This window comes from Lissotriton vulgaris, chromosome 10, assembly GCF_964263255.1.
Source record: "Lissotriton vulgaris chromosome 10, aLisVul1.2, whole genome shotgun sequence".
In the NCBI taxonomy this organism is placed as follows: domain Eukaryota; kingdom Metazoa; phylum Chordata; class Amphibia; order Caudata; family Salamandridae; genus Lissotriton; species Lissotriton vulgaris.
Window position 1 is genome coordinate 35536349 of NC_141698.1, and position 26260 is coordinate 35562608.

The 26260-nt window shown below is 46.8% G+C and overlaps 1 protein-coding gene across 2 annotated transcripts in view; it reads left to right on the plus strand.

Annotated features, from left to right (window-relative positions):
* Positions 1-24981, plus strand: part of HDAC6 (histone deacetylase 6) — a 167787-nt gene extending 142806 nt beyond the window's left edge. For both annotated transcript variants that reach the window (XM_086940369.1, XM_086940370.1), the window contains 2 exons: positions 3221-3349; positions 20845-24981. In XM_086940369.1, coding sequence (XP_086796495.1) covers positions 3221-3349; positions 20845-20904 — 189 coding nt within the window. In that variant the 3' untranslated portion in view covers positions 20905-24981. The remainder of the gene's footprint in view (positions 1-3220; positions 3350-20844) is intronic.
* Positions 24982-26260: the final 1279 nt, after the last annotated feature.

Below are 26260 nucleotides of genomic sequence, written 5' to 3' on the forward strand. Positions count from 1 at the left end.
TTTTCTTTTTTAACCACATCTGTGTGGTACGATTTACCGCCGGGTGCTGACCCCTAATGGAAACGGGCGTGGTCATGACGGAACGGTTCCGTCATGAGCACAGCTCAACCGATGCTCATGACGGAACCGTTCCGTCATGAGCATCGAAGGGGTTAAGTTCCAATCTATACCTAGGAGTGGAGGCCCGCCGTTGGATGGGACTCAATGTCTTTTTTGCAATAACCATGTCCAAGGCTGTTTCCAAGGCAGTATTAACTGCCTCCAACTTTAAAGCTACATCTCCAATTTTGTAGCCAAACCCGGAGAGAAAGCCTCGTTAAAAGTCTCAGCGGAGAGCTTGCGCTAGGTCCTACTCTGTTTAGGGGTCTTTCTGACAGAGTGATTAGCCGTCTTCTGGCCTGGTTGCTGCATATTAATCGAGATCAAATTGTGATCCGTCCAGGTGTGAGTCACCTGCAAAAGTAGCCATTTGAAATTGGCATAAACTACAGCTTACTGGCCCCTCTAGGACATGTCGGAGCTTCTGAGCGCAATTTACGGAAAAAACTTTGTTAGCTTGAGCCAGGGTTTTAATTTTCATCAAGGATTCTACTAAATAACATATAGGCTCTGAGTAACCGATATCTGTCTTTAAAAGGGCAGCGTCCCTGGCCTCTGGGTTCGTTTGGGCGCGGAGGGGCTTGCCGTAGGCGCGTCCGCGTTTGCATCCACTTATATCGTTATCTAGGGCAAACACTAGAGCACTGAACGCGCGGTCCCCCCCAAGATGGCTGCCCGCTCGTGCAGTGACGTGTGTGTGGTCCCTCCGATCAGCATCTAACTTGGCTGGGGAGTCGGCAGAGACAGTGCAGACAGTGCATGCATGCATTTTCACTTAACCTACACCATAAGATTAGGTACTGGTAAAACAAGCTGCTTTACACTCCTTCTGGTCTAAGCTTGAAGGCTCCTCTCCACAGCTACTAAGAAGAGAGCTTTCTACGGTTGTCTTAGACCACTAAAATCACCATCAGGGTTGTCTGGATTAGTGCTGGGTGCTACACTTACATAAGTAAGCACAAAATACTAAGCCAGACCTCCTACACTCAAGTCTACTATGGAGAAGCCTAAAAAAGTCGCAAAAGTACCAATCATGGCCATGGGTCTTACAGAGAACACAGTCCTTCCAAATCTCTTCAGGAAGTTGAGGTTTCTTCCAGGCAAAAGTGAAAAATGAACCTTCTGTCTCTTCCAACATGAGTTCTGAACTACCTACACCACTCTCACTCCATCAAGAAACTGTCATCTATACCATCTACTGAACAGACAGTCGATGAGCATCTCTCTGTCGACGAAAATCTCATAGTAGACATCTAAGACATTCACAGCAGCATCTACGACAGCTACCACAAGTACCATTTCCACACTGTCTATGACCTCATCTTTTTCGACGATTACATCCTTGTCGATGGCTCATACACCTAAACCGTTAATGCTGAAGATTACTCTGACCTTGTCATCAACGACAGTGGAGACTGCTCCTCTGTTGGTGGCTTCCCCGTCGATGACAATGTCTCTCCCGTTGACGGAAGACACTGCTCTCTTTAAGCTGTTGCTTCCATCCTCATCGACATCCCAGTGGATGATAGAAAAAGATAAGGCCTTTAACTCCTGCACATACCTTTCCAAGCTAGGTGTCACAAGTGCTATCAGCCCTCCTCTTGGATTAAGAAGATTCAGAAGAGGAAGGGCTCTACGGGGTTGCGCACAACCCATCCGAGCTGGATGTCAAGTGCCAGAATGACAGATAAGATGAGGGTGACTATGGGGAGGAAGAATATTACGCCCCTCAAGACCAATACTCCCAATAATACCAAGACGAACTGGTGTGTCTGCCTTCTTCATTAGTTACAGACTTGTAATTCATGTTTTCAGATTACAGAAAGGGTTTTCCACCAACTTCATCTACTTCTGTACAAGCTTCCTCACCTACCAAATCTCCATTTGGGCAGCCATGTACTCCACAGCGTAGACCACTGTTACTGCCTAAGTCAATAAAACATACTCTGCAAACAGCTTTCCTCCAGGACACAACTTCCGATGACGACAGAGAAGAAGGGGAGCTCTGATACTCCCACACAGAATGGGGTGAATATTTCCTACACCATCACCTCCATCGCCAACTCCAGTGGATTCCCCACCTGAAGACATTGGGGGGACTTCATAATCTGCTAGAGAGAGCAGCGAAAAGGTTGATGGGCCCGTGTCCACTATTTAGACGGACTGCTTTCTTTATGATTTCAAGGAGTCCTCTTGGATGAGTGGGAGAGCTATGCCCATTGTGAGCTACATATCTAATGAGAGTTTTAAAGTAACCAACCGTGAGAGACCCCTGCAACGGAAGTCGATCCCAAAAGACACCACTGTACCCGAGTTCCACAGCCCAAGGAGAAGTGGACCACCGGTGTCCCTGAGAATCTCAAAGGTCAAGCCTCACTGTGGGGTCCCCGCACTTCCCCCCGTCTAAGCTTGCAGCCTCTTTACCAACTGACCTTGCTCATATTAAAGTGAACGAGACACCCGACGCCATGACACACCTCTGCACCCCAACGCCCCAGTAACTCCAGAGGCGACCTGTTGGTGTGGCCTTGGACCTTGCCCTATACTCACCTTAACTCCAGAAGAGCAGGCCCATATGTCATTGTCAAGTGCCCGAATGCAATACATGTTTTCCTCCAAAGGATAACATTGGCGATTCAGAAAATGCACCTTGTCCATTTTGAAAACAAATTGATAATTCGAAAAGTACTTACCCGATTCTGATGACCTTGGATTCTAAATTTATATAATAGTACGTGTTATGTTTATAAATTGTCGTCAAATTTCTTTAATGAGTGTGGTCTCTTACTGCCTTAGTGTGTGTGTGTAATAAATGCTTAGCACCCCTCTGATATGCCTAACTTCTCGCCCACACTACCATAAAATAGAGCATTTGGAGTGTCATTTGTGCCTCTTAGCCAGATTTCTATACCTAATGCAATATTAACCATATTGCTATAGGGCAAACAGTTGCCCTATAGCAATATGCCACTAAATGTTACATAGTTGGAAAGGCCAATGTTTCTCAGTGAATGCCCCCACCAAACCCCCTTTGTTTGGATTAGCTCTTTTGGGAGTGTAGGTTTTGTGGATCAGATCTGCTCACCTCCTTTTTAATTCTTCTTTGTCTTCTCCTTCTCAGGTGTACTGCGGGCGGTACATTAATGAGCACATGCTGATGCATGGCTTGGACTCTGGTCATATGGTGGTGCTGAGTTACGCTGACCTGTCTGTGTGGTGCTACAGCTGTGAGTCCTACATTCACAATGAGGTATGTGTCGGTCTACTTTTTCCTTATACTATTTTTACTCCCATGTCTCTTCGTGCAATTTCTCCTAAACATATTATTTGTATCATGTGTGGCTGTATATACACATAATTAGCATACTCCTGCCATTCAGCGTGGGCTTGAATGCTTGCTAGTTGTTTTTCTTCAAAGAAGTCTCTCCAGTTACCAAATGTGGTGTGATGCCGCCTCTTGGTGTACCTTGCGCATGGAAACCGACCCTGTATTAGATTGTTTTTTCCACCATTAAGTTTGGATTTGCACTGAGTGGGCTCTTAGTTCATTGTGTTCTGAGCATGTTTCATCAGCCCCGTCTGGTTTCTTTTCAATATCGTCGCTTTTGATTTGAGCAAGACCCAGTCCTTTCATCTCCCATCCTGTTAACACTTTTGTAAGCGCTATTGTATGCCTGCCACGTCCCCAGGCGTCGAGGGCCCTGCAGCCTTCGTGGCCGAGGGTCATCGCCCGTCCTTCTTTTTCAGAGAATGCTCTGTATGTGATGGAACAGACATCCTTCCAGAATTATCCTCGCTGCAATTAGAAATATCAGTTGGCAGTCCTCCACAAGGTGTGCAAATTGTGCCTGTCCACTGTTAGATTTGGGGGTCTCTAGTTGGCACAGGTAGGTACTTGTGACAAGTAGGAAACCTCTCCTCTAGTCAGGGAAAGGGGGATTACACACCCAAAATAACTCCTGCTCACCCTCAAGGTAGCGTGGCGAGAGCAGCCAAGGCTTTATGTTAGAGGCAATGTAAGTTAAGCAGTTGTGACCACGTACAGAAACAACATTACAAATGGACACCACACAGGTTTTGTATAAAAAATAAGTAGACTTTATATAGAGTTACCACAAGACCATAAACAACAAAAATACACACTATGGTTACTTTAAGATGATAGATTTAAGCTTAGTTCAGTTCAGTTCTTAGATGCAACACTCTACGTCAATGTACCTTAAGTTGCGTTGCGCTTCCACGACAAGCAATGTCGCAGCGATGGGAAATGCAAAGTTCAGATACAAAGAAATAAAGACGTGAATATCTTCCAGATGCAGCACGCTTCTCGGGGATGCGAGAAACTCTCGGTTCGATGCGTGGACTGCAGCGGCGACACCCTTATGATGCGACGGCAACAGCTCCAGCGGCGATGCTCTTCTCCGCGATGCTTGAAGCTTCCGCACGATGCGACATTCAAGATGCGACGGCAGCAGCTCCGACGGCGTCGTGCTTCTTGGGGATGCGAGGTGCTCTTGGTCGATGCGGAGCAATGCAACAGTTTCAGCGGCGACACCCTCCTTTCTCCGGAGTTGCGACGGCAAGCACAGCGACGGCGACACGCTCCGACCTCGTGGCGAGATTCTTCTCCTGATGCGGAGCAGTGCGACAACCACAGCGGCGACACCCTCCTTCTTCGGAGTTGCGAAGGCAGCGACGGCGACACGCTTCCTCTTCGTTGCGGCATGCTTCTCTCCGATGCGGTGCAGTGTGACAGTTCCAGCGGCGACACCCTCCTTTCTTTGGAGTTGCGATGGCAGGCACAGCGACGGCGACATGCTTCTTCTCATTGAGTCGTGCTTCCAGCTCCTTGCGACACGCAGTTCCTCAGAAGGCCCAAAACAGCAGCAGGCACTTCCACAAGAACTCTGGGGAGCTGGGGGGGTGAGTCTGTTGTCCCTGAGACTCCAGCAGGTGGCAAGCTCTTTTCCAAGCCCTTGGAGATCCTTCACAAGTTGAAAACAAAGTACACAAAGATCCTTTCTCCTTCCTTTGGCAGTAAGGCAACCACTGCAGGCCAATCCCCCAAGCAGCACTTCAGCTTGGGAATAGTCTCTCCTCAGTTTCTTCAGGTTCCTCTCCTCAGTAAAGGTTTCTTCTTGCAGTCCAAAAGTGATCTAATTTCTTGGGATCAGGGTTCCAATATTTATACCCCAAAATCCTTTCTTCTCTGAGGGGAGAGGGGCCTGTGCCTAGTCCAAACAAGTTCCTGCGCACTTTGTTTACCAGACTTCTCCTTTCCTTTCACAGTACAGGGCAGAAACATCAGACGCCCCACAGGAGGTGGCGCCAGCTTTGTTTAAGGCAAGTACAGTCCTGGAGTACTCTGTTGACAGCCTTCCTTCACTTCTTTCAGTGTGCAGGGCAGAGACATCAGCCGGTCCCCAGGGGGTGGAGTCAGCATTGTGGAAGGCAGGCACAGCCCTATTCAGAGTTCAGGTGCACTCCTCCCTCCCATCATGGTGCAGATCTCTCTATTCACCACTGGTTGACTCAGCCTGTCTCCTGGAATTCCCCAGCCCTGTCACTCACAGAAACCAGACATAGGAATACACAAACTAGCAGAGGCAGGTTTGAATGGTTAGACAAGTAAAGACTTTCTAAAAGTGGTATTTGCAAACACAGAATATTAAAATAAACTTTACTAAAAGATGTATTTTATTATTCTGAGTTCAGGTATACTAAACTCGAATTTCTATCATGTTCTCTGATTCTGTTAAGATTATAAAATGTAACAATTCTAACAGCCCATTCTGGCCTATGGAGAACAAGTAGCCTTGCAATAGTGAAAAACGAAAATGGCTGTAATTCACTATTAGGACATGCCACACACACCAGGGCTTGTCCTGCCTTATACTTACAATGCACCTGCCCTTGGGCCTACCATAGGGGTGACTAATATGAAGAAAAGGGAAGGTTTAAGGTCTGGCAAGTGGGTGCACTTGCCCAGTCAGCATGACAGTACCAGACTGCATGCAGGCTCTGCAATGGCAGACCTTAGACACATTTTACAAGGCTGCTTCTGTGGGTGCCACAACCAGTGCTGCAGGCCCACCAGCAGCATTTGGATTACACGCCCTGGCACACTCAGTGCACTAGACTAGGGTCTGACAAGTAAACCAAATAGCGAAACATGGAACCACTGATTCATACATCAATTTACAATAGGGAGCACTTGCACTGTGGCACTGGACAGCAGTGGCACAGTGCCCAAAGCATCTAACACACCAAAAATACTTGAGGCAACAACAAAAATGGAAGGGAGACCCACGCCAATGGTGCCAGGTCTAACATCCACCAATCACCACAATGCATCCTGTGCCTCGCTTTCAGAACCAATAAAACCCTCCAGTATCGAAAGGAATGGCACTACGGATACCGGGCATTGTACCAGCTGAGCGTATCCGAGACATCTTCGGGGAAGAAGATGCCCTCAGTGCCAAAGAGCAGGAAGACGCTGGCGTGTCTCATCTCCTGGCCACGCAGCCGACACCTAGTCCAAAAATAGTGCCTTTGAGTGAGTCTGACTATGAGAAGATAAAGGACATTGAACCGGCGCAACATTGTGAGTATTCCTTCAACCCCTGTGGCCCATTCCACAATGCGAGCGTCCCTAACAGACGGAGCGCACCACTTCTGAAGGAGTCGACGCTGAGCCCTGACCACGGATGCAAAGAAAAGGCAAGCCAAGAGCTCCACCTCCTCAGGGTTCCAGTTGGCATTGGCAAAAAGGTTTGGAGCCAAGTAAGCCTCCACCCAAGGGTGTCAATCTCCATCAGTCATCAAACCTGAGTCGCTCCAAGGGCAGTGAGCACCATAGGTCTCACCCTAAGCAAGCATCAAAGACTCCATCTGCTCTCAGATATGAGGATCCAATCCTCAATAAACTTCAACAAGAACTCAATGGCAGGCAGATGTCTGTTCATCCACCCTGTTATGGTCAAATTCTCAGCAAAACCACCTACACTGGTGTCTCCGGAAGTTCTTTGAAAGAAGAGACTGGCCTTCAAAGGGGAAACTTTCTCACAGCCTCCCTCCCCTGAACTGGCACTGAAGAAGCACAATGACAGAGCCGTCAATGCTTTTTCTTTGCCACAGAACCCACCTCTACCTCGACCTCCATCACCACCCACCTTTCCCACCACCAGGACACGCATGCACACTGTCTCCACCAGAGTTGCAAGAGGGGTCCCCTCTGTCATATTCAGAGTCACCCTGGCGACCCTTATGATCAACTCTCAGGTCAAGGCCCCACTGATTATCCCTGGGATCATTATAATGTAGATGCCCTGTTGACCTTCTTTAGACCACTATCCAGCTAGGACCTCGCCTGTTTATGACCCCACAGTCTATCACAGGACATTCAAAGTGCGGCAGCCTTTAATAAAGTGGCTATGTATGTCACCCTGGAGAAGGACAACTTCCATATGGAGACTCTCACCAATTCAGAGTACCCTTCCAATTTCTGTCCATGCTGAAGGACATGTTAAAATCACCTTCTGACTGCAAGGAACCAGTTAAAGTGAGAGTAGTGACCCCAAGGGTCCAAAGAAAAGCTCCCCTAGTGACCCAGCTTACATCAAGGGGCAGTTATCTCCTGGCTCTCAGCTAGTCCACTCCAACCTCAAGCGTGCCTCTGCACAAGCAACTGATGGTCCTCCTCCTCCTCTGGACAAGGAGAGCAAAAGAGTTAGGCACACTGGGCAAGACGGTGGCGTTCATTGTGGCAACACATTGGCCAATAGCTTGTGTAGGAAAGTGCCCCTTTTTGACATAGTCACTCCCACTTTTTGCCTGGTATCTGATGCAATTTTGACAGAAGTGCACTAGATTTCCGCTATTCCCTAAAACTGTAAAATGTTCCCCATATAGGCAATACCTTAGCCCCCCCTGTAAGTCCCTAGTAAAAGGTACCCCAAGTACCTAGGGCAAGGAAGCTAAAGAGGGTCCCTAAGGCCTGCAGCATGAATTGTGCCACTCTACGAGACCCCTCAGTACCAAAATGCAAACTGCCATTGCACACTGCTTGTCATGTTGCAGAAAAAAGTAAAGACACAATGCCTGCAAACACTGCATGAAGTTTAGGTAAGTTGCCCCTACAGCAGGCCTTAAAGCCCTAAGGCAAGGTGCACTATGCTACATGTGCATACATTTCTGCATGAGCAGATGTGCATCTGGGATGTCTAAGCCGATTCTTAAATATTACAAGTGGACAGGGAAGCCATTTTGTGTACGTGGGCTGGACCATGGTATTTACAAGTTCTCCAGCTGCATGATGACTTCACTGAAACAAGAGAGCTTTGGTATCAAGCACCTGATATTAATAAACCCACACTGATCCTGTTGATGGATTTATAATACATGCACCCAGAGAGCACCTTCGAGGTGCCCCTTGAAAACCTACCGACCACTAGTGTGCTGACTGACATGTGGACCAGCCTGCCACCACATACAAGTTTCTGACGCCCTGCAGGTGAGAGCGTATGCTCTCGAAGGACAGACACAATGCCTGCTGCAGCCGCAGGCTTTGTCCCCTCCTCCAAGCAGGATGGCTAAGTGATCAGCATATCAAGGCAGGATGCTTCAAAGGCCTCTCCCGCCTTTGAAATGCGACCCAAGGCTTCCCCGGGCCCATGTGGTACCAGGGCAGGTGGGAAAATCAACTAGTCAGGAGACGTGTCCCCCTCTCAAGCTAGTACAACCCCCAAGGTGGGCTACCTTCTGTGGGCACGACTTTAGTAATTCCATAATTTTAGTTTTGGCGGAATTAGGCTCTCAGAGTCAAGGTTATGTTCACTTCCCACGGAAAGTGGTCATACAGAGGGTGTAGGCACCCTAAACGTAAGTAGCCCATTCACTAGTACAAGTCCCTCCCCTTAACGCAGCTAAATTGAGTATTTAGGTGACACCCCTTACACCAGGAACTCGGATTCTATAGATCAAGAAGAGAAGGACACAGAGGGCTGCAAGAAAAAGTGAGAACTGAAGACTGCTGTGGACTTTTGGCGCCAAACACTGCCAGCCATACTAACTCTTGTCAGTCCCGACCTAGCGACTCATCCTGCAGCTGTCAAGCTTTACAGCTTGTCAACTGTGAGATTGCCAGCCTTTGCAAATTGCCAAGTAATCTCCCTTGGAGTAGAGGAGCTACTCGCCTGCAGGCACCGAAACACAAAGTCCAGTCAACCAAGTTGGCACTCTGAGCCAGCCCGACTCAGCAGCGCTGCTGGAAGGCGCACAGTGCCCAGCCGACCTTTCCACCCTGTACGCGAGCGCCCCAGCCCAGGTGCTGATGAACTGGCTGTACCCCCTTGTCCCCAGGACCCTTGTGACCCAAGCCCCCCTTTTGGGAGCTCCCGGACTTGTCCCTAAGTCCATCCAGCAGCCTGTTTCTAGCTGACCCTTCTTTCTAACGTCGTAGCACTCACAGCTACCAATGTGACCAGCACCTCTGCAACCGGACACCTCAGGGCATGTAAGAAAAACTACCCGTAGTACTTTGGACCTTGGCCCCCTACCCAGTCCCGAAGGAGACACCCAGGAACGACACTCAGATATAACTGTATGCAAAGCATGCCTTTTCTCCCATTGGAAAGCATTGTGTAATGACGCATTTAAGTGAACATTTTACTTACCTGCTAAAATCAATATTAAAATAAGTACTTATTTGATAACGAAGTTCTTAGCATCAAAATGTATATAAAAATACAACTTATTTTTCTAAATTGGTCTCAGATTTATTCTTGAATGTATGTTCTATTTATTGCCTATGTGTTTGTTAACAAATGCTTAGCAACACCCTCTGATACGCTTAACTGCTCACCCACACTACCACAAAAGATAGCATTTGGGTTATCATTTGTGCTTCTGTAAACCAATTGGGGTTTGCCTGGACACTTTAAGCAGTGTTCCTCTTTATGGTACATTATACAGAGTTAGCTTCCTACAGACTGTTCATGGCACTCCTCTCCATGTACAAGAGGGCTGAGTCGGAGAAGATGCAGTAGCTCCTTAAGCATCTCCCAGAGCAGTATAGAAAGCATGGGAAGGAAATTGTGTCCGCGAGCCAGGTCATCTCTAACTCTCAGCATTCATTATGCATTATAAATCACTGACACAGCGTCTAGGGCCAGTAATACAGGTGTTATCCTATGACGTTATGCCTAACTCTGTATCTTTAGGTTCAAGCCCAAGGTTCAGCAGAATGCCTTCAATTTCCCGTTTGACAGGGAACACTTTTTGGGTCACAGGTTGATGAGTAGCTCAAAAAGATTTTTTTTTTTTTTTAAAGGTGCGGAGACAGCAAACTCCATGGTGGCGCTTAAAATCACTCTATACAGGGGCTCCTGTTAGAAACAGCAATTGGGGGGGTGTTTCAAAGACAGCCTCACCCAAGCAGCTGCATCCTGCTGGCTGTGTGGCAGGACCGGTGCTCCCAGAGGCAGCATCGGTCCTTCCTCCAGCAAGTGGGAAGAGGGTACAATTGAGGCTCCTACAATGTCAAAGGTGGCTTCAATAAAGGAGCTACCGCTTCCAGACAGTGACGTGCCACCTCCCCCACATCAATTCACCTGTCAGGGGAAGGTATGTGGTTTCCTCTCTAGCTGGAAGGAGATCACATCTAATCAATGGTTCTAGCAGTGGGACAATACGGTCATTACTTCAAGCTCCACAGAGCCCCTCCCAACACACCACCCTGTACACGCGCTCTCAGCAAAGATGGAACCAGAGAGAGAGTGCCCCCTCAACACCAAGGATGCGGCGTCTACTCCCTCTACTTACTGGTCTCCTGAAAGTATAAACCCCCTTCAGGCCTCTTTTTTTTAAATTCTTTTTATTGACAAAAGAAATCAACAATACAATACACAAACATTGACCAGGATGTATTGGGTGTCCATTGTTACATATTTATGAATGCAGCTCCCGACAATAACAGCAAGAGATTTAATCCAAAGAAAACGGGCCTAGGCGTCCTCTCGATCCACGTCTGTAGATTCAAGTTCCAGCGGTTCACAGATATCACCACGATAGGCATTCCAGGCTCCCCAGATCTTGATCCATTTGCGGGGACGCCCCCTGGACACATACACTGACTTCTCACGAAACATACACCAATCAAGATCTTCCATCCACTTCCCTACCCGAGCTGCGCTATATTTCGTTTAGCAATCACACACGCGAGAGCCACCCAGACCATACCATGGCTTGGCAGGTCCGTAGGCTCCCACACATTCAACAAGCATCTCCTAGCCTCTAGCTCGACACTCACTTCCCATACTTCACTCATTTTTGTATGTATCTTGGTCTAGAAGTCACAAACCCTCTCACATTCCCACAATATGTGCAGGAACCTTCCAGGCAGCCCACACCCCCTTCGGCAGTCAGCAGACCCAGCCAGTCCCATCCTCTGCAATCCCGGACCCGTGACATAGGAGCGATGTAAGATTCTAAGTTGGACCAAACGGAGCCTCATAGGGACCGCCACTTCCTTGGGGGACGCCACCGCCTCCCTCCAGTCCTAGTCTTCCAGAACAAAGCCATCAGCAACCCACTGTCCACGCAGCACCACCAAGGGGTCCTCAGTATGATTGATCAATTTGCTATATGTTAAGGAGATCGCCCTAGTGGGTACTAGACCATTAAGTAAGCGATCCTCCAGTGGAGAGGTCGCTGGAAGCGTCTCCCCTCTGGGGACAATGGTGCTCAAAGCATGAATAATCTGAAGATATCTAAACCGTTCGGTCTCATTCAGTTGGTGTTTAGCCTGCAATTCCTCAAATGTCAGCATCCTGTCCTTACCCCATATATCTCGGACCTGGGTGATACCGATCATGTCCCAACGATCAAACCCCTTGGTTTTCCAGAGCATCCCAACATGTCAGAACTCCCCAAGGGAGTATCCAATGTCAAGCGACCAGCCCATTTGAGGTCTCTGTTGGCTTCATGCCATACTCTTGTGGAGATCGAGGGAGGCCCCACCAACGGGAACCGATCACGCTTCGCATATAGAACACGGGTGTACTCTCCCCCCGGCACTTGACCGCGGTCCATCGCATATCTGGGGTCCACCGGAGAGCCGTATAAAGCATGATTTATGGGGGCCAGCTGAGATCCCCAATAGTATTTCCGAATATTGGGCAAACCGATGCCTCCGTCATACCATGTCAGCATCAATTTCGACAGAGCAATGCGCGGCCTCCCCTCCCACAGGAGGTCGCGCTGGAGAGACTCAATCTCGCTGAAGTATGACTGCGGCACAGGGTCGAAGGAGTTCTGTAGTGCGTACAGGAATCGCCGGAGAGCCATCATTTTGAAAAAGACGGCCCGTCCCGAGAGAGTGGGAGCGTCTTCCAAGGCGCCACGTCTAGCTAAGGGGGGCAGCAAATTTAACTGGAAGCGCACCTTGGAATCACCAGAGATCTGGATCCCGAGATAACGAAAGCTAACCGTCTCCAGTCTCACAGGGCAGTTCTCAGGTACTCTAGGGGGGTCTCCGCTCAACACAAAAAGGACGGACTTCACCCAATTGATCGCAAATCCCGAATACCTGCCGAAGATGGCCAGAACATCCATGAAAACAATAAGGGAACTGCGTGGGGAGGTCAAGTATAGCAAATTATCCTCGGCGTAAAGCGAAATCGTGTCCTCCCATTCCGCAGTCCAACGCAACCCTCTGATCGAGCGGTCCCACCGCACCCAAGCCCCAAGCGGTTCCAAAGCCAAACCAAACAGAAGAAGCGAGAGGGGACATCCCTGTCGCGTTCCCCGTCCGAGAGAAAAGTCACGCGATTTATGGTTGTTCACGACCACGCGAGACATGGGGGCCGAATATAGGAGACGAACCCAGCCAAGAAATACAGGGCCAAACCCCACCTTAGTCAAAACGGCAAAAAGATAGGGCAACTCCACCCGGTCAAAAGCCATAGTAGCGTCTAGAGACAACAAGACTACTGGTTCGTGGATGTGGGACGCGCCCGCCACCACACCATGCAACTGACGGAGATTAAGTGGGGTGTTACGCCGGGGCATAAAACCGGACTGATCTGGATGGATCAAGGTCGAGATAACTTTTACTAGTCGGGTGGCCAGCAGTTTAGCCAGGATCTTGGGCTCCGCCTTTAACAAAGATATAGGGCGGTACGAGGAGCAGTCCAGTCTGGGTTTACCCTCCTTATAAATTACTACAATGTTGGCAACTCGTTGGTCATAGGGCAGCATCCCATGATCCCGGCTTTCCATGTACATGTCTTTCAGGTACGGGGCCAATCGGTCTGCATGTGGCTTAAACAATTCAATGGGAAGACCGTTGGGGCCCGAAGCCTTACCAGAGTGGACCCCTCTTATAGCCATAGCCACCTCATCGTTGATGAGGGCGGAGTCCAGCAGTTCCCTATGATCGTCCGACAATGCAGGCATCGGTATATCGCGAATCATGTCAGCGTTTTCGACCTCAGTAAATGTTCCGGCAGCGGTGTACACCTCCTCATAGTATCGCGCAAATTCCTGGACTATCAACTGAGGACCGACGTGACCGCGGGACCCACGTTCAGTTCAGGCACCAAACGAGACCCCCAGTCACCCTTTTCTAACCAGGCGATCAACTTCCCCGCCTTATCACCATGCTCATAGATCCTGCTCTGTGTTGAGGCAAGCTGCGCCTTCGCACCTTCGCGCGTCATTGACTTGTATTCGTCCCGGAGCAGCCCGAGGCGATGACTCGCCCCCGGGTCACTCCCAGAGGAAGCTGCGATTTCTAAGGCCACAAGCTCCGCCTCCACTCTATCCAATTCCTCCCTCCTCTTCTTCTACTGCCCGGAGACAAGGGAGAGGGCCTCCCCTCTTATTACAGTCTTGTAAGCTTCCCAGAGGGAACACCTCGATGCGACCGAGCCTTCATTCTTGCGGAAAAAATTATCTGTGGCCCGCATAAGTTCCTTTTTAACCACAGGGTCTTTCAGACGCCATGCACTTATGGGAGCTATTCTACCAACATCGCCCTGCCCTAAACACAGCCAAAGCCAGATCGGCGAGTGGTCAGAGACTCCCCTCACCAGGTGGGCCGCTTCTCTAATGAACGTCGCCTGGGCCGCCGGCCGTAGGGAGGAACAAACAGCCCCGACCAGACCCCCTGCGCCAGTGATAGGATAAATGCGGCTTACACTTCCAAGCATCGCGCTATTCTCCATTGTCCATTCGGGCCTGAGCCCCAGTGTCCGATCCTTCCACTCGGTCTAGCCAGTCGCGGCCACCTCAGGGTTATCAAAGAACCAGGTCTTTCCATCATGGTCAATCCTCAATCGTGCGGGATACAGCATTGCGTATTTCACATCCCTGTCTCTCAATCGCCGCTTTGCGGACATAAAGCCTTGTCGTTGTCTCTGAACCATCTGAGTGAAGTCCGGAAAAAACAACAGCGAAGCGTTCTCGTAGGCCAGCTGCCCTGAGGACCTCGCCGATTGCAAGATGGTGTCCCGGTCACGAAAGTTCAGGACCCGGGCAATAATAGGACGCGGAGGAGCCCCAACCTTCGGGCGGCCGCCGGGAATCCTGTGTGCCCTCTCCACTGTAAAGAAATGACTGAGGCCCTTCGGCTTGAGATGGTTCAGGATGAGATCCTCGACAAAAAGGTCCGGGGTCGCCCCTTCGGATTTCTCCGGAACCCCCAAAATACGAACGTTGTTGTGGCGTGCCCGACCCTCATATTCATCGAGCTTACTATCAAATTGGTGTCGGGCCGCCTTGAGGTCACGCACTTCCTTCTGGAGCTCAGAGACATCCTCGAGGAGGCTCGTCGTTTTGACCTCCAAATTCTTGACCTTCTCAGTAGTTTTGGTGGGGTCAGCCCTGAGAAGGACCAAGGAAGATTGGACCCCAGTGATGGCGGACATTAGGGCTTTCATAGTGGTGTTGTCTCCGACCGAATCCCCTTCGGTACCTCCAGCCGGAGGTCGCTTTGCTTCGATCGGGGACCCCTTGGATATAGCATATTTGTCGATGCGATTCGATTGGACCTGTCTGTTAGTTTTCGAGGTCTTCTGCTGAGGCTTCTCAGAGTCTCTCGATGCCATCTCGATCGCAAAGGCAGGGGAAACCCACCACTCCTCAGTCGAGTGTAGGCCAGTACTACAATGGTCAGGTCGAGAGGCGCACGTCGTCGCAGCCGCAACTCGAATGCGACAAAGCAGGATCCGACCCGCCACTTCCGGTCTCTGCGGCCGATGTTGTGACACTCCGTCCCAGCTGGTGCCACACCCGGGTCCCAGGTCTCCGCGACCACAGGCCCCAATTTTCTCAACGACGATATTCGGTCGCTGCAGCCACCAGATGAGCCAGAATTTCACCTAGCGACTCAGGTGCTGGTCCCCCACCCGATGGTAGGGACAGGGCTCAGGATACTGTGCCGGATAGTCGGTCAGGATGTGGCGACCGGCAGAGCCGATGCTCAAGCGGCCATCTTGGTCGCTGGCTCGACTCTCCCCCACCCCTCAGGCCTCTTAATCACTACATCCAGTTAGAGCATTTTTGCAAAAAGAAAAACTGCTGGATGTCATCCCTCTTCTTAAGCAGGGCAAATGCATGATGGCACTTGGTCTCAAGAACTTCCATTTCCACATACCCATCTAATCTGCTCATCATCAGTATCTTCACTTTGTGGTAAGTGGACAACACGGTCAATTCAAAGAATTTCCTTTCAGGGTCATCGGCCCCAAGTGTGTTTATGAAGTGCCTTTCAGTGGTGGTGGCTGTGCATTTGTGAAGGGAGGGCATTCATGTCTTTCCCTACCTCGAAGATTGGCTGATCAAGAGCAGCAGCAGGCTAGTGCCTAGCCGACACACGGGTGGCGGTGTCTCTGCTTCACTATTTGGGATAAGGCTTAACGCCACCAAGTCCCGCCTACTGCCGATCCAACCGCATCAGGTAGGCTTTCCTTTCCTTTTTATATAGTGTACAGAAAAGGACTAGATGCATCTCAGATTGAGTTGATACATTGTCACACGGGCAAACGCTCACATCATTAATGCTAAAACAATTTTCCGGATAGCCTAGCATACACACTATCAGGTTAGTTCTAAGCCTTAACAAAATTTATTTGTGCTGTGGGATATTTGCTATTGCTAGGTACGAGAACCCTCCCTCTATCACAGGTGTATTGCCTTGGTATAACCGCAGAGCGTGTTTCCCCACCTCTGATTTAGACCTCTTATATTCCGCCATTCAGAAAAACCCATTGGTTACCTACATGCAAGCCGATAATTAATAAGTTCCGGGAGCCCAATTTCTTTGAAAATGTGCTCCACATAACTCAGCTACCTAGATCTCTTCCAGTAGTCCATGTCTAGGCAGCTCTTAATTATTAGCTGCATGAGCGGTACAGATTCCCTCCTCCATATTGAGTACCACAAAAGTAATGAGGACGCTTTAATCTGTTCAGTGATGTAAGAGATATCTAGCTCCATGTGTAATGTACAATTAGAGACCTACTACGGATTTAAAATATTTATTCTCAACTGTCTGCAATGCAGTTGGTTTTGCCACCCCCATACTCCTGCTCCATAGGATACAGATGCTTTTACACAGGCCTGATGGATATTCTTAATCGTGGGGAGTGGTTTGGCCCCCAGTTTTTTAGCAAAGGATTTCAGTGCGGTGATGCCCCTCTCCATGACCCACTTTCTGCCTTCCACTAATTTTTTTCAAGAGAGGTCTTTATCAAAGAGAATACCCAGGTGCGGGAAGGATTCTACCACTTCGATTTTATTCCCCTCTGCATGTAAACTTGGGGTTTTATCTCTTTTTCCCGCCCCTGCAAAAAATACAAACAACTTTGTGTGATTTACTCTCATCTGGAGGGTGCCCATAAAAGAGACATAGTCCATAATCAGTCTCTGTAACCCCAATCCAGTCCTAGCGATCAATACAGCGTCATCTGCATACGCCAGTATGGGAGTGCTACGATTTCCAAATCTGAGGACATCATCAGTAACCGCTAAATGTGCTTGCTCTACTCCATTAGTGTACAAAGAGAAGAGAAAAGGAGCCAACACGCATCCCTGCCGAACCCCCCTACCAATTTTAAATGGGCATGTGCACTCTCCATTTTTTGTGTAGCGAGCTGAGTCTGTTGCATTGACATATAGCTGCCTTGTGAAATGTAATATAGCCAGGTCCACCCCCATCATCTGCATTGTACTCCAAAGTTTGTCATGGACCACGCAGTCAAAGGCTGCGCTCAGGTACATGAACGCCATATATAATTTTCCTGCCTTTATACTAGTATATTTATCTATCGTCAAGGCTAAATTTAGGGCTTGTTTTATCATACCCTTCCCCTGCTGGAATCCGTATTGGGCTTGGATAAGAATGTTGTTTTCCCTTCCCTATTTCTCTAGCCTTGACAATAAAAGTCTTACTGCAATCATTTGGCGATATGGGGAGGTGTGGCTGCAAAATATTTATAGTGAGATGTTGATTCGATTTTTGTTTTTTGTTTTGTTAAAAAGCCACCTGCCACGTGGCCTTTTTTGCTTCAAAAAAGATATTGTTTTAGTTTTGGACAGGTTCAATTCCAAGGAGTTTTCTATTGTGTAGGGAAGCAGTTTGTCAAGAAGCCTTTTTAGACCCACTTTGGTATGACTTAGTAACACCAAGTCATCGGCATAGAGCAGGTTGCTGATTCGGGTTCCATCTAATTGAGGAGGATGGCAGTTGACACTGTCTAGTGACAGAGATAGATCTGATATGAACAAGTTAAAAAGAAGTGGATCCAGCACACAGCCTTGTTTTACGCCAGAATTGGTTCTGATTTTTCTGCACACGTGGGAGCCTTCGCCCAGCTTAATTCTGATCTATGTTTCCGAATGGAGTTGGACGATTGCGTTTAACAGGGTCGGTGGTATGCCCCAGGACTCTAATTTTTGCCACAGTAGGGCCCGGGGTACGTGGTCAAAAGCCGCTTTAAAATCAACAAAACAGCAGTGTTTGTTGGATTGCCGCTTTCTCTGTCAGGACAGTCAAGGTGAATAAGTTTGTTGTTGTGCCAGATTTAGCCACAAATCCGGTCTGATTAAAAGGGAGGCGCTTTGTTAAATCGGCCCAGGCCTGCAAATCTTGTAATAAAATTCTGGCGTAATGTTTGGACTCAACGTCTAGGAGTGCTATCATTCGGTAATTGTTGGGGTCATTTCTCTTCCCGCCTATGTGGATTGGATGAATGATAGCACCTCGCCAAGACTCAGGAACGTTATTGTATAGCCAGCAATGGAGAAACAGGGGGGTCAGATAAGCTGACCATAAGTCCACGTCGAGTTTGAACATGGCCTGGTGGAAGGCCGTTTGGCCCTGGAGCTCCTTCGGTCCTGGCTTTCCTTATGGAACATGAAATCCTGTTTTTTAACTCATCCGATGTCCTGATTGACTCCGATGGGAAATTGTTGTTAATTACCGGGCCCTTGATTGTTGGCACTTCAGGCAGCATAGTAAGTGAGTAACTGCGCTCAAGTCGTCTTGGACTCCTTGGTTCTAAATGTGAAGTTGCCCAGTTGACTGGCCTGGCTGAGCTGTAGGCTTCAGAGTGGTCATCCTTTATGTTCTGATCTTTAAAGTGGTTGATAAAAATTGGCTCCAATCGTCTGCGCTGATGTTTGCGTTAACGACTCCACTTCTGCCTTGTAGACCCCGGTTAACAAGAGACCAAAATTGTTATGAGTTGGGGTTCTTGCTTTCGTGGATGAGCTTCACACAAAATGTATCCGAGGCCGCTTGTTTTTCCCTGCGTAGTGCGACCTTGAGTGCTGCCTGGGCTTGCCTGTAGGTTAAAAATTAGGTTTTGTCACCTGGGCTCTTCCTCAATTGGCGCAGTGCACGGTTTCTTTGGGCTTTTAATTGCTTTGTTACAGGGGAGATGTGGAATTGAAATGCTTGTTGCCTTTTACTCCGCGTTGATGGAGAGTCTTCAAATAGTTGGTTTATGAAGCTAGCCCAGCTGATAATAACCGGAGTGTCTGCCTCCTGTGATAGGTGTAATAGAGCTCTGCATATAATTTGAGAACATAATTTTTCATGCATCCTTGTAGAAACTGCAAGAGGCCAACTGGCCTGTGGGACGACCATCATTCTCTTAAGTGGCAACAACTACCATGCCTGGGCCACCACAGTGCAAAGCATATGATCTTACCTCCTGTATATAACGTGCAAGTGGTCGTTGTGTCTGACTTTAATTACATTTGACAGGGCATGGACAAAAAGACACAATGGTATGGCTCAAGAAATCAGTGATAAAATGGCTTTTCTATATGATTAAAAAAGATTCTTCTTAGGATTTCAGTTATTTCCTGTGGCTTACATTTTGTTTTATTAAAGCTTATTAGACGCCTTTCTGAGCTACTGCACAAGGTGTCCCTAAAATATTTAAACATTAGACGTGGCATTTTTTGAAGCCAGGATGTCACTACCGAGTTCGCCCTATGTGGGAAGGGTATGCCCAGGCGTGAGTCCCGTGCTCACTACGCCACTGGAGTCAAGCTATCCTGGATGATGACGGCTGATAGCCAGAAACCGGTCCTATGATGCTTGATTCCGGTCCAGGGAAGACATGGCTTGGCAGTTCGGGCTGAACTGTTCCCATGATGCACAGGGCCAAGACTGATTTGCATATGGCCATGTCTGAACTGGGGTGGCTTGGTGAGCAAAATAACGATGTGAATAAGATCTGTGACTGGGGGATGAATGTTTTGCCAATGTGCAACATTCCGTCCATCTTCTTGTGTGTTTTACTACCGAGTAAACTACACACGCTTACCACAGAAGACTCACTGATAAAATTCCATCAAGATAATGTTACAAACAACACGGGGACTCTTATCAAATAATACCTCAGTCCTTCATTGAAATCAAATACAGAAAACAGAAAACTGTGGTGCCTTCATGCATTGGATGCTAGGAGAGAACTAACATACTGTTTAAATGACACAAAATAGTTCAGATGTGGGAATTTGAATACTGTCAACCCAGTGTACAAATCAGAACTAGTCAGATGGATATCATGTGCATGCAATTATGTTACAGCTGTACAATGAAAGAACTTGAAACTCGCCCTATACACTAAATAAACATTGTTGTAGTGATAAATACCTTGGGATGGATTCACATGTGGTAACAATGGTCCTTAAGAAAATAATGACAACAATTTCAGCTTGAACCTCGCCTCCAAAATTAGTTTGCTGCTTGGTTATCGGTGTACAGTATGTGAATCTATAACAGAAACAGGCTGCCATAGAAAGCAATTATATACTTGTAACAATATTTTACAACTTGAATAGTTATAGTTCAGATGTGTGTGGTTTGGCATTCCTTAGATGTTGAGCACATTATCACCTACATTTACAAACTGAGACAAGTTTCCAAATACAGGTTCTAAAGATGGCTCTATTGTATAGACTGCCTGTGGGGTAATAATCAAAGTTGTAAGGAAGTTTAAGTATAGAAACTCTTTGGTAGACTCCAAGAATCTCATCCTTTGTAATCAATAACCAGAGAATGGGTGGCTCATTGCCGGTGAATCTGCAACGATTCGAGATTCAGAACTGAAGATACTGATAAGTAACTTTTTTCTTCTCCATCCCCACAGACAAAAATCATCCAGTATTTAGAAAGCTAATCTGGTTTATTCCTTTTGACCCTCTGACTCCTTTGTTTCTTTCTGCCAGGCCCTTTCGGACGCCAAGAATGTCGCTCACAGGATGAAGTTTGGTGAAGATGTGGCCTGACCATGATGATGGATCCATGCCCACATTGGGGCTACCGTACCAAGACTGGTATTATCCCACGGACTGAAGAGCAACATGTGACTCATCAGCTCCCAGAATGAGAGCAATATTTCCCACGTTACACGAGGTACCAGGAAAGACACCAACTGGCATTGTTGGCAGGCACCAGTATACCTGCCTTAGTTCTTCAGGGTTCATCTCACTCTTTAAGTGCAGCTGCTTGGACTGCTTACCGTTATTTTGCAGCTGCTACAAACTGAGGCCTTGCAAACAGTCGGTTTGTAAATTAACTGCCTACAGCGTCGGAGAAGAAATACTCACCTGACCTGTGCTTTACCCGGTTCTCAGGCTAAAGGAACACCAGCATGTCAATAAAGTGCATCCGCCTTCTCGTCCAGAGAAGGGAAGCAGTTCCCAGGGTTCTTTATGAATGTTGAAAGTGGCTAATTATAATCCCTCTGTTATGGGACATGGCCACACTGGTGCACTGTCAATTTTCTCTCATTTTTTCTCCAGCCTTTCAAGTTACTTGGTGCTTTTTATACCCAGAATGCCTGTGTTCCAATTTTGGACAGACTGTCCCTTCTGGTTGTGTTGTGGAGGCAATCCTAATGCAAGTCCTGCATATTTTGCTTCATAACATGCCTATGAGCTAATCACGAAGAGCATGGTTGATGCATTTGATAAGGGAGATGGACAATGCATAATCGTTCTCCCATACCCCGCCTCTCTCAATGCTGCCCTCTCTGTAAAGTGATGTTATTCAGGAGCGAGAGTATGAGTGGTTATCAACACAGAGGGATGCGCTTACCAATCCTTTGCCTCAAGCATCTGCCAACTTAGCTTCTTCCCCTACTGCCCTTGATACGCGACCAATTCACTGCCATAGTTTGCTATATTTAAATGCTTTATTTAATTGCTGATGTCTTTTAAAACCCTATCTTTTTTCAACCTGATACTCAGATGGCTCCTCCCAGATTAAAAGGTAAAGTTTTTTTGGCAGAAGCATTGCCCAGCAAATTGTGACGTGTGCTTGCAGATTATGTATGTAGCTTGTAAGACTGTAAGACATGTCCTATAAATATTATATTTCAATCCCTTTTGATTAGTCGGAGTAGATTGATGCCTCAGCATTGTGACATAGCCCCAGCAGGCTTCCTTTCCTCACTGTGCTCATCACGTACCTTCATGACACTTGATGTCATCAGTAGATTCTCCAATAACAGCAGTTCCGGTTTGCTAAACTCACAATCGAGGACATGGTGAACATCATTGTCCATTGCGTGGACACCAAGGCAAAGATCTGGGCAAATGAGCGTCTGTTTTTGAAGATCTGTAGCCTGTGGTCTCAGAGCTGCTCACTGGTTGGAAACATGAGGATATTTAGCTCCTGGGCAAGTCTGGGTGCCTTTCCCTTGGGGCTCGAGGCAAAGTTGAGATGGCTCTTCTAGTGGGAATCTTTGTTGAAAGATCCATTCAATTTAGGATAGGTCCTTCCTTTCCACCTTTGATGGCACAAGCAAACAGGTCTGTCTTTCTTTCGCTAAGAAAGCCAAGCCCCTGCAGGAGGAAACCGCCTTTATATGAGAAAACTGACAGTGTGGCTTCTTTTCTGCTCTGATGACCTGATTTAGCTCTCAGCAAACCGGTTACTCTGTCACAACAGTAACAAATAACCCATCCTCCGCAATATAAATCCCATAGGATATAATAGGATTTATATTTTAACAGACTGGAGTAACCCGTCCGCTCAGATCTAAATCCCAACCCTGAGTCTCTTTTTAATACTGGCAGGCATGATTTACAGAATTGTCTTTGCTATCTTGTTCTACAGATAACATGAATATATAAGGCTGTTTTAATTTAGTTTCTGCTACCTCACCGTTCATCTTGCCAGGATGACAGTCTGAATTACAGAGCTATGAGAAACCGCAAAGCAAAATGAAAACCTATTTTATGGTTATTCCGTTTAGCCGAGCAGTATGGCTCTTGTTTAGTTAGCTAGTGCACGGGTGCCTTTGTGAACTTAAATATGCTGCAGTCCATTTGCAATGGGTCCAGATTGGTATTGAGCTCTGACTGTCCATGTCCTGGAAGGAAAATGCAACCAAACTGCTGAGGGCAGTCTGCCTATTGCTAAATGTGCAGTAGCATTACCTGCTTGCCTTGGCTCCAGGATGTCTTAGAACCAAAACAATCTTCTCTCTTGGTGTCCCAGGAATTTATCTATTTCGCGCTGGTTTAAATTGGATGGGACAACATTTGACATGAAAACACAAATACTATTACTTCTCTAAATCTCATACTGAAGTGAATTAAAGCCAGACGGATTGAGTATTAAGAGTAAAAGACTATTCTCAAGTGTTTTGTGATGAAGTAAGCACCATACGTTCAAGGGCTAGCGCAGTGGGAGCACTCGCAGAATGTATTGTTTCCTACTAGTGAGAGCAGGAGGAGTCTTGTCCCATCAATATAGTGTTGTTCCGCTGTACTCATTTGAGTTGCTTATCTGACCAAGCCATTGCTGTGCTCTGTGCGTTGCACCTTCAGCACTTGTCTTTTGACAGAGCGCTTTTTCCCTTTTGCTCAAGCCATGCTTTGTCATCTGTGAGCCTGCTTCCATCTTGGCCCCAGATACTTGTGAGCCAGGTCGCACCCTGCTAAGAAACACACAGGTCAAGAATCCGATGGTTTAGCATGATGTGTGTTTTATTATGTATTTGGAAACTAACCAAACTTGAAAACAATGTCAAGTGGTGAATGTTGTAAACGTGCGTAAGAAAATCAGCCAGAAAGAAGTGTGCTTAGGCAGACTTGAGCTGTGGCTGGCACAGTATCTCATAACTCATCACTGCAGCATCAGTTCAATGCAAGCCTTTGGGTGATGCCACTTGAGCCATGTGGCAGTGCTGAGCTGTTGTGAAGGAGTTACAACTTCAAATGTCAACCCTATACCATACACAAAGCTATACTGAAACCATGCTCGCTCTCAGAGAGACACATGCAGTGAAAAGTACATGTAGGGGCTGTCTCTGTGATAAGAGTCTCAGATTTTCCATTTCACATGAATAAAATGTAGGACTTTCCAGGTCAAGGGCGTCATGCTTTCAGAATATAATAGAAGCATTTATGGAATTAGCATGGGTGATCAAATTTACAAAAGCAATACCAGAAATATACTTTTCCATGGTAGACTCTGGACTCTGTTACGCAAACAGTTAATCCTGTTTAATGTTGTACACTTAAAAAAAGATTGTACGAGAAACAGTTATTATGCTTGAAAGAAGTATATGGCTGCATTCATGTTCTGTCCGTCCATATTTTAATATTGTGTATCTATATATAAATATATCTGTATTGAGTTTATTTTATTTTTATCTGTGCACTTCATTTAACAAAGTTGCATGGAGTGGTTACTTTCAGCACAAATTATTTTTTTTCAGTCTTTTAATTTTTTGTTCACTACTGTTTGAATTATTGTTTCTTTTGTCCTAAGCTTTTTTTCCATTTTAGTGTCTGTGCTAACTTTTCGACATCTTAAATCTACCTTCTCTTTTTCTTCTGACCTATATTTCCTACCTAGGCAGTGTGCAAGTCTTTCCAAGACCTGCACTTGTCACTCTACCGTAATGTAAATAAAAAAAAATACTTAGTTAAGTATTCAACGCCTCTCCATTCCAGGAGAGACAGGCTCTGAAGGATTAATACCAAAATGATTGTCCTCTTTAATTCATGTTGTTAATATTTCATTCTGAGTATAATTTATCATCTTTCTCTTGGGTGAAAAATGAAGCCTCCAGATTAGCCTGGCATGAAAAGAACCATCACAGAGGCTAATCCTAGTCACTTTTTGGTTCCTCCACTTGCTAAGATCTGATTCCACCAGAGCCAGATGTTTTTACTGACCCGTCCACAAAAAGTGTGATTAAAAGTTGTGTTCACTGTTGTGTTTACAGTAAACACATCACTGTTAACAGAAGCAACCCACCATGAGACATGTTGGGTCTAACACTTTGCACTCAGCTGGGAAGACCAGCTTTTTGACAGAAAATAAAGCTTTCTCTTGTTTTTACCAGACATTTTGACTCGGTCTTGCATTTGTTGAGCTGCACCACCAGAGTTTCTTTCGGATTCCTGCTTTGATCCGGACTCCAACTCCTGCCTTTTTATTCATGTTTGTATGAACATGGGCAGATTGGGATAATATTTTCATGGGTACTGGTGTAAATATGTGAAAGCCGAGCATATGTTAGTGTGAATTATCCAATGTAATTAGGATAATCCCCCTCAACCTAAATTTAAAGCCGACAATGATCACATGCAAAAAGTAAACATTGTGCTAAATATCTGGTGAACATAGGTCAAAGCTGTCCGCAATCATGCAGATGGTGTAAAGATTACCTAAAACCTCTATGAGAATTTAGAGACATGGCAACTACTTTAGTCAAAATCTGGGTATGTTCTGGAAAGACTTTTGAAATATTTAGCGGCTCAGTAGCAATTTATTTGCCCATTAAAATATAACAAGAAACGGTGAACATTTTACACACATATTAACCAATGTCAGTAATCATTATGGAAAACATAAAATGCGCTCACTGCACCTATACCATGTTGCACTACCACTAAGAAACGGTTTAAAAATTCATTCATGTGTACAAGTACGATTCCAAGCTTCACTCTTTGCAAACATGTGCATGTTTTGCACAACTGTTTTCTATGTTTTACTAAACCATATTTCTGATGGATAATTATATCCACAGATTCCTCACCTTGTAAATATTCCAAACGTCAAGCTGTATCTGGAAACTTTCCAGCAGTACCTCCATGATGCGGTAGGTGCGGTTGTGTGACTCTATGCCAACATCATTCAACTCCAGAACTGATGCGAGGTGCACGTGTAAGCGCCACCCATATGCGATGATGCCAGTTCTTTTATGTCTGAAAGAGATTTCTGTGTTCAGGTTCCTCACCTTTCGAATATTTCCAGGTGTCGGACTGGATCCAGGGACTTTTGCATAACAATATTCTCTTGTGCTGACAGGTGGTGTTGTGCGACGTCATGGTGCCTCGTGCCGCTCGAATCGTGTGGTGGTGACGTCGGAACCTGTACAAATAAGTCACCTTCTCACGCTGGCATCAGTTCCTTGATTTCTGTGCCAAGTGATGCAAATCAGGGGTTTCAACTGTTCGGGTTTTTTTTGTGCTAAATGTAAACAAGAAATAGCTTTTTGTGTGCAGCATGTCGCCCAAACCTTCAGGTTCTAAACCATGTAAGATGTGTAATCGACAGATATTGGTTACGGATCCACACAATGTCTGTTTATAGTGTCTTGGTACGGGCTACAACTCGAAC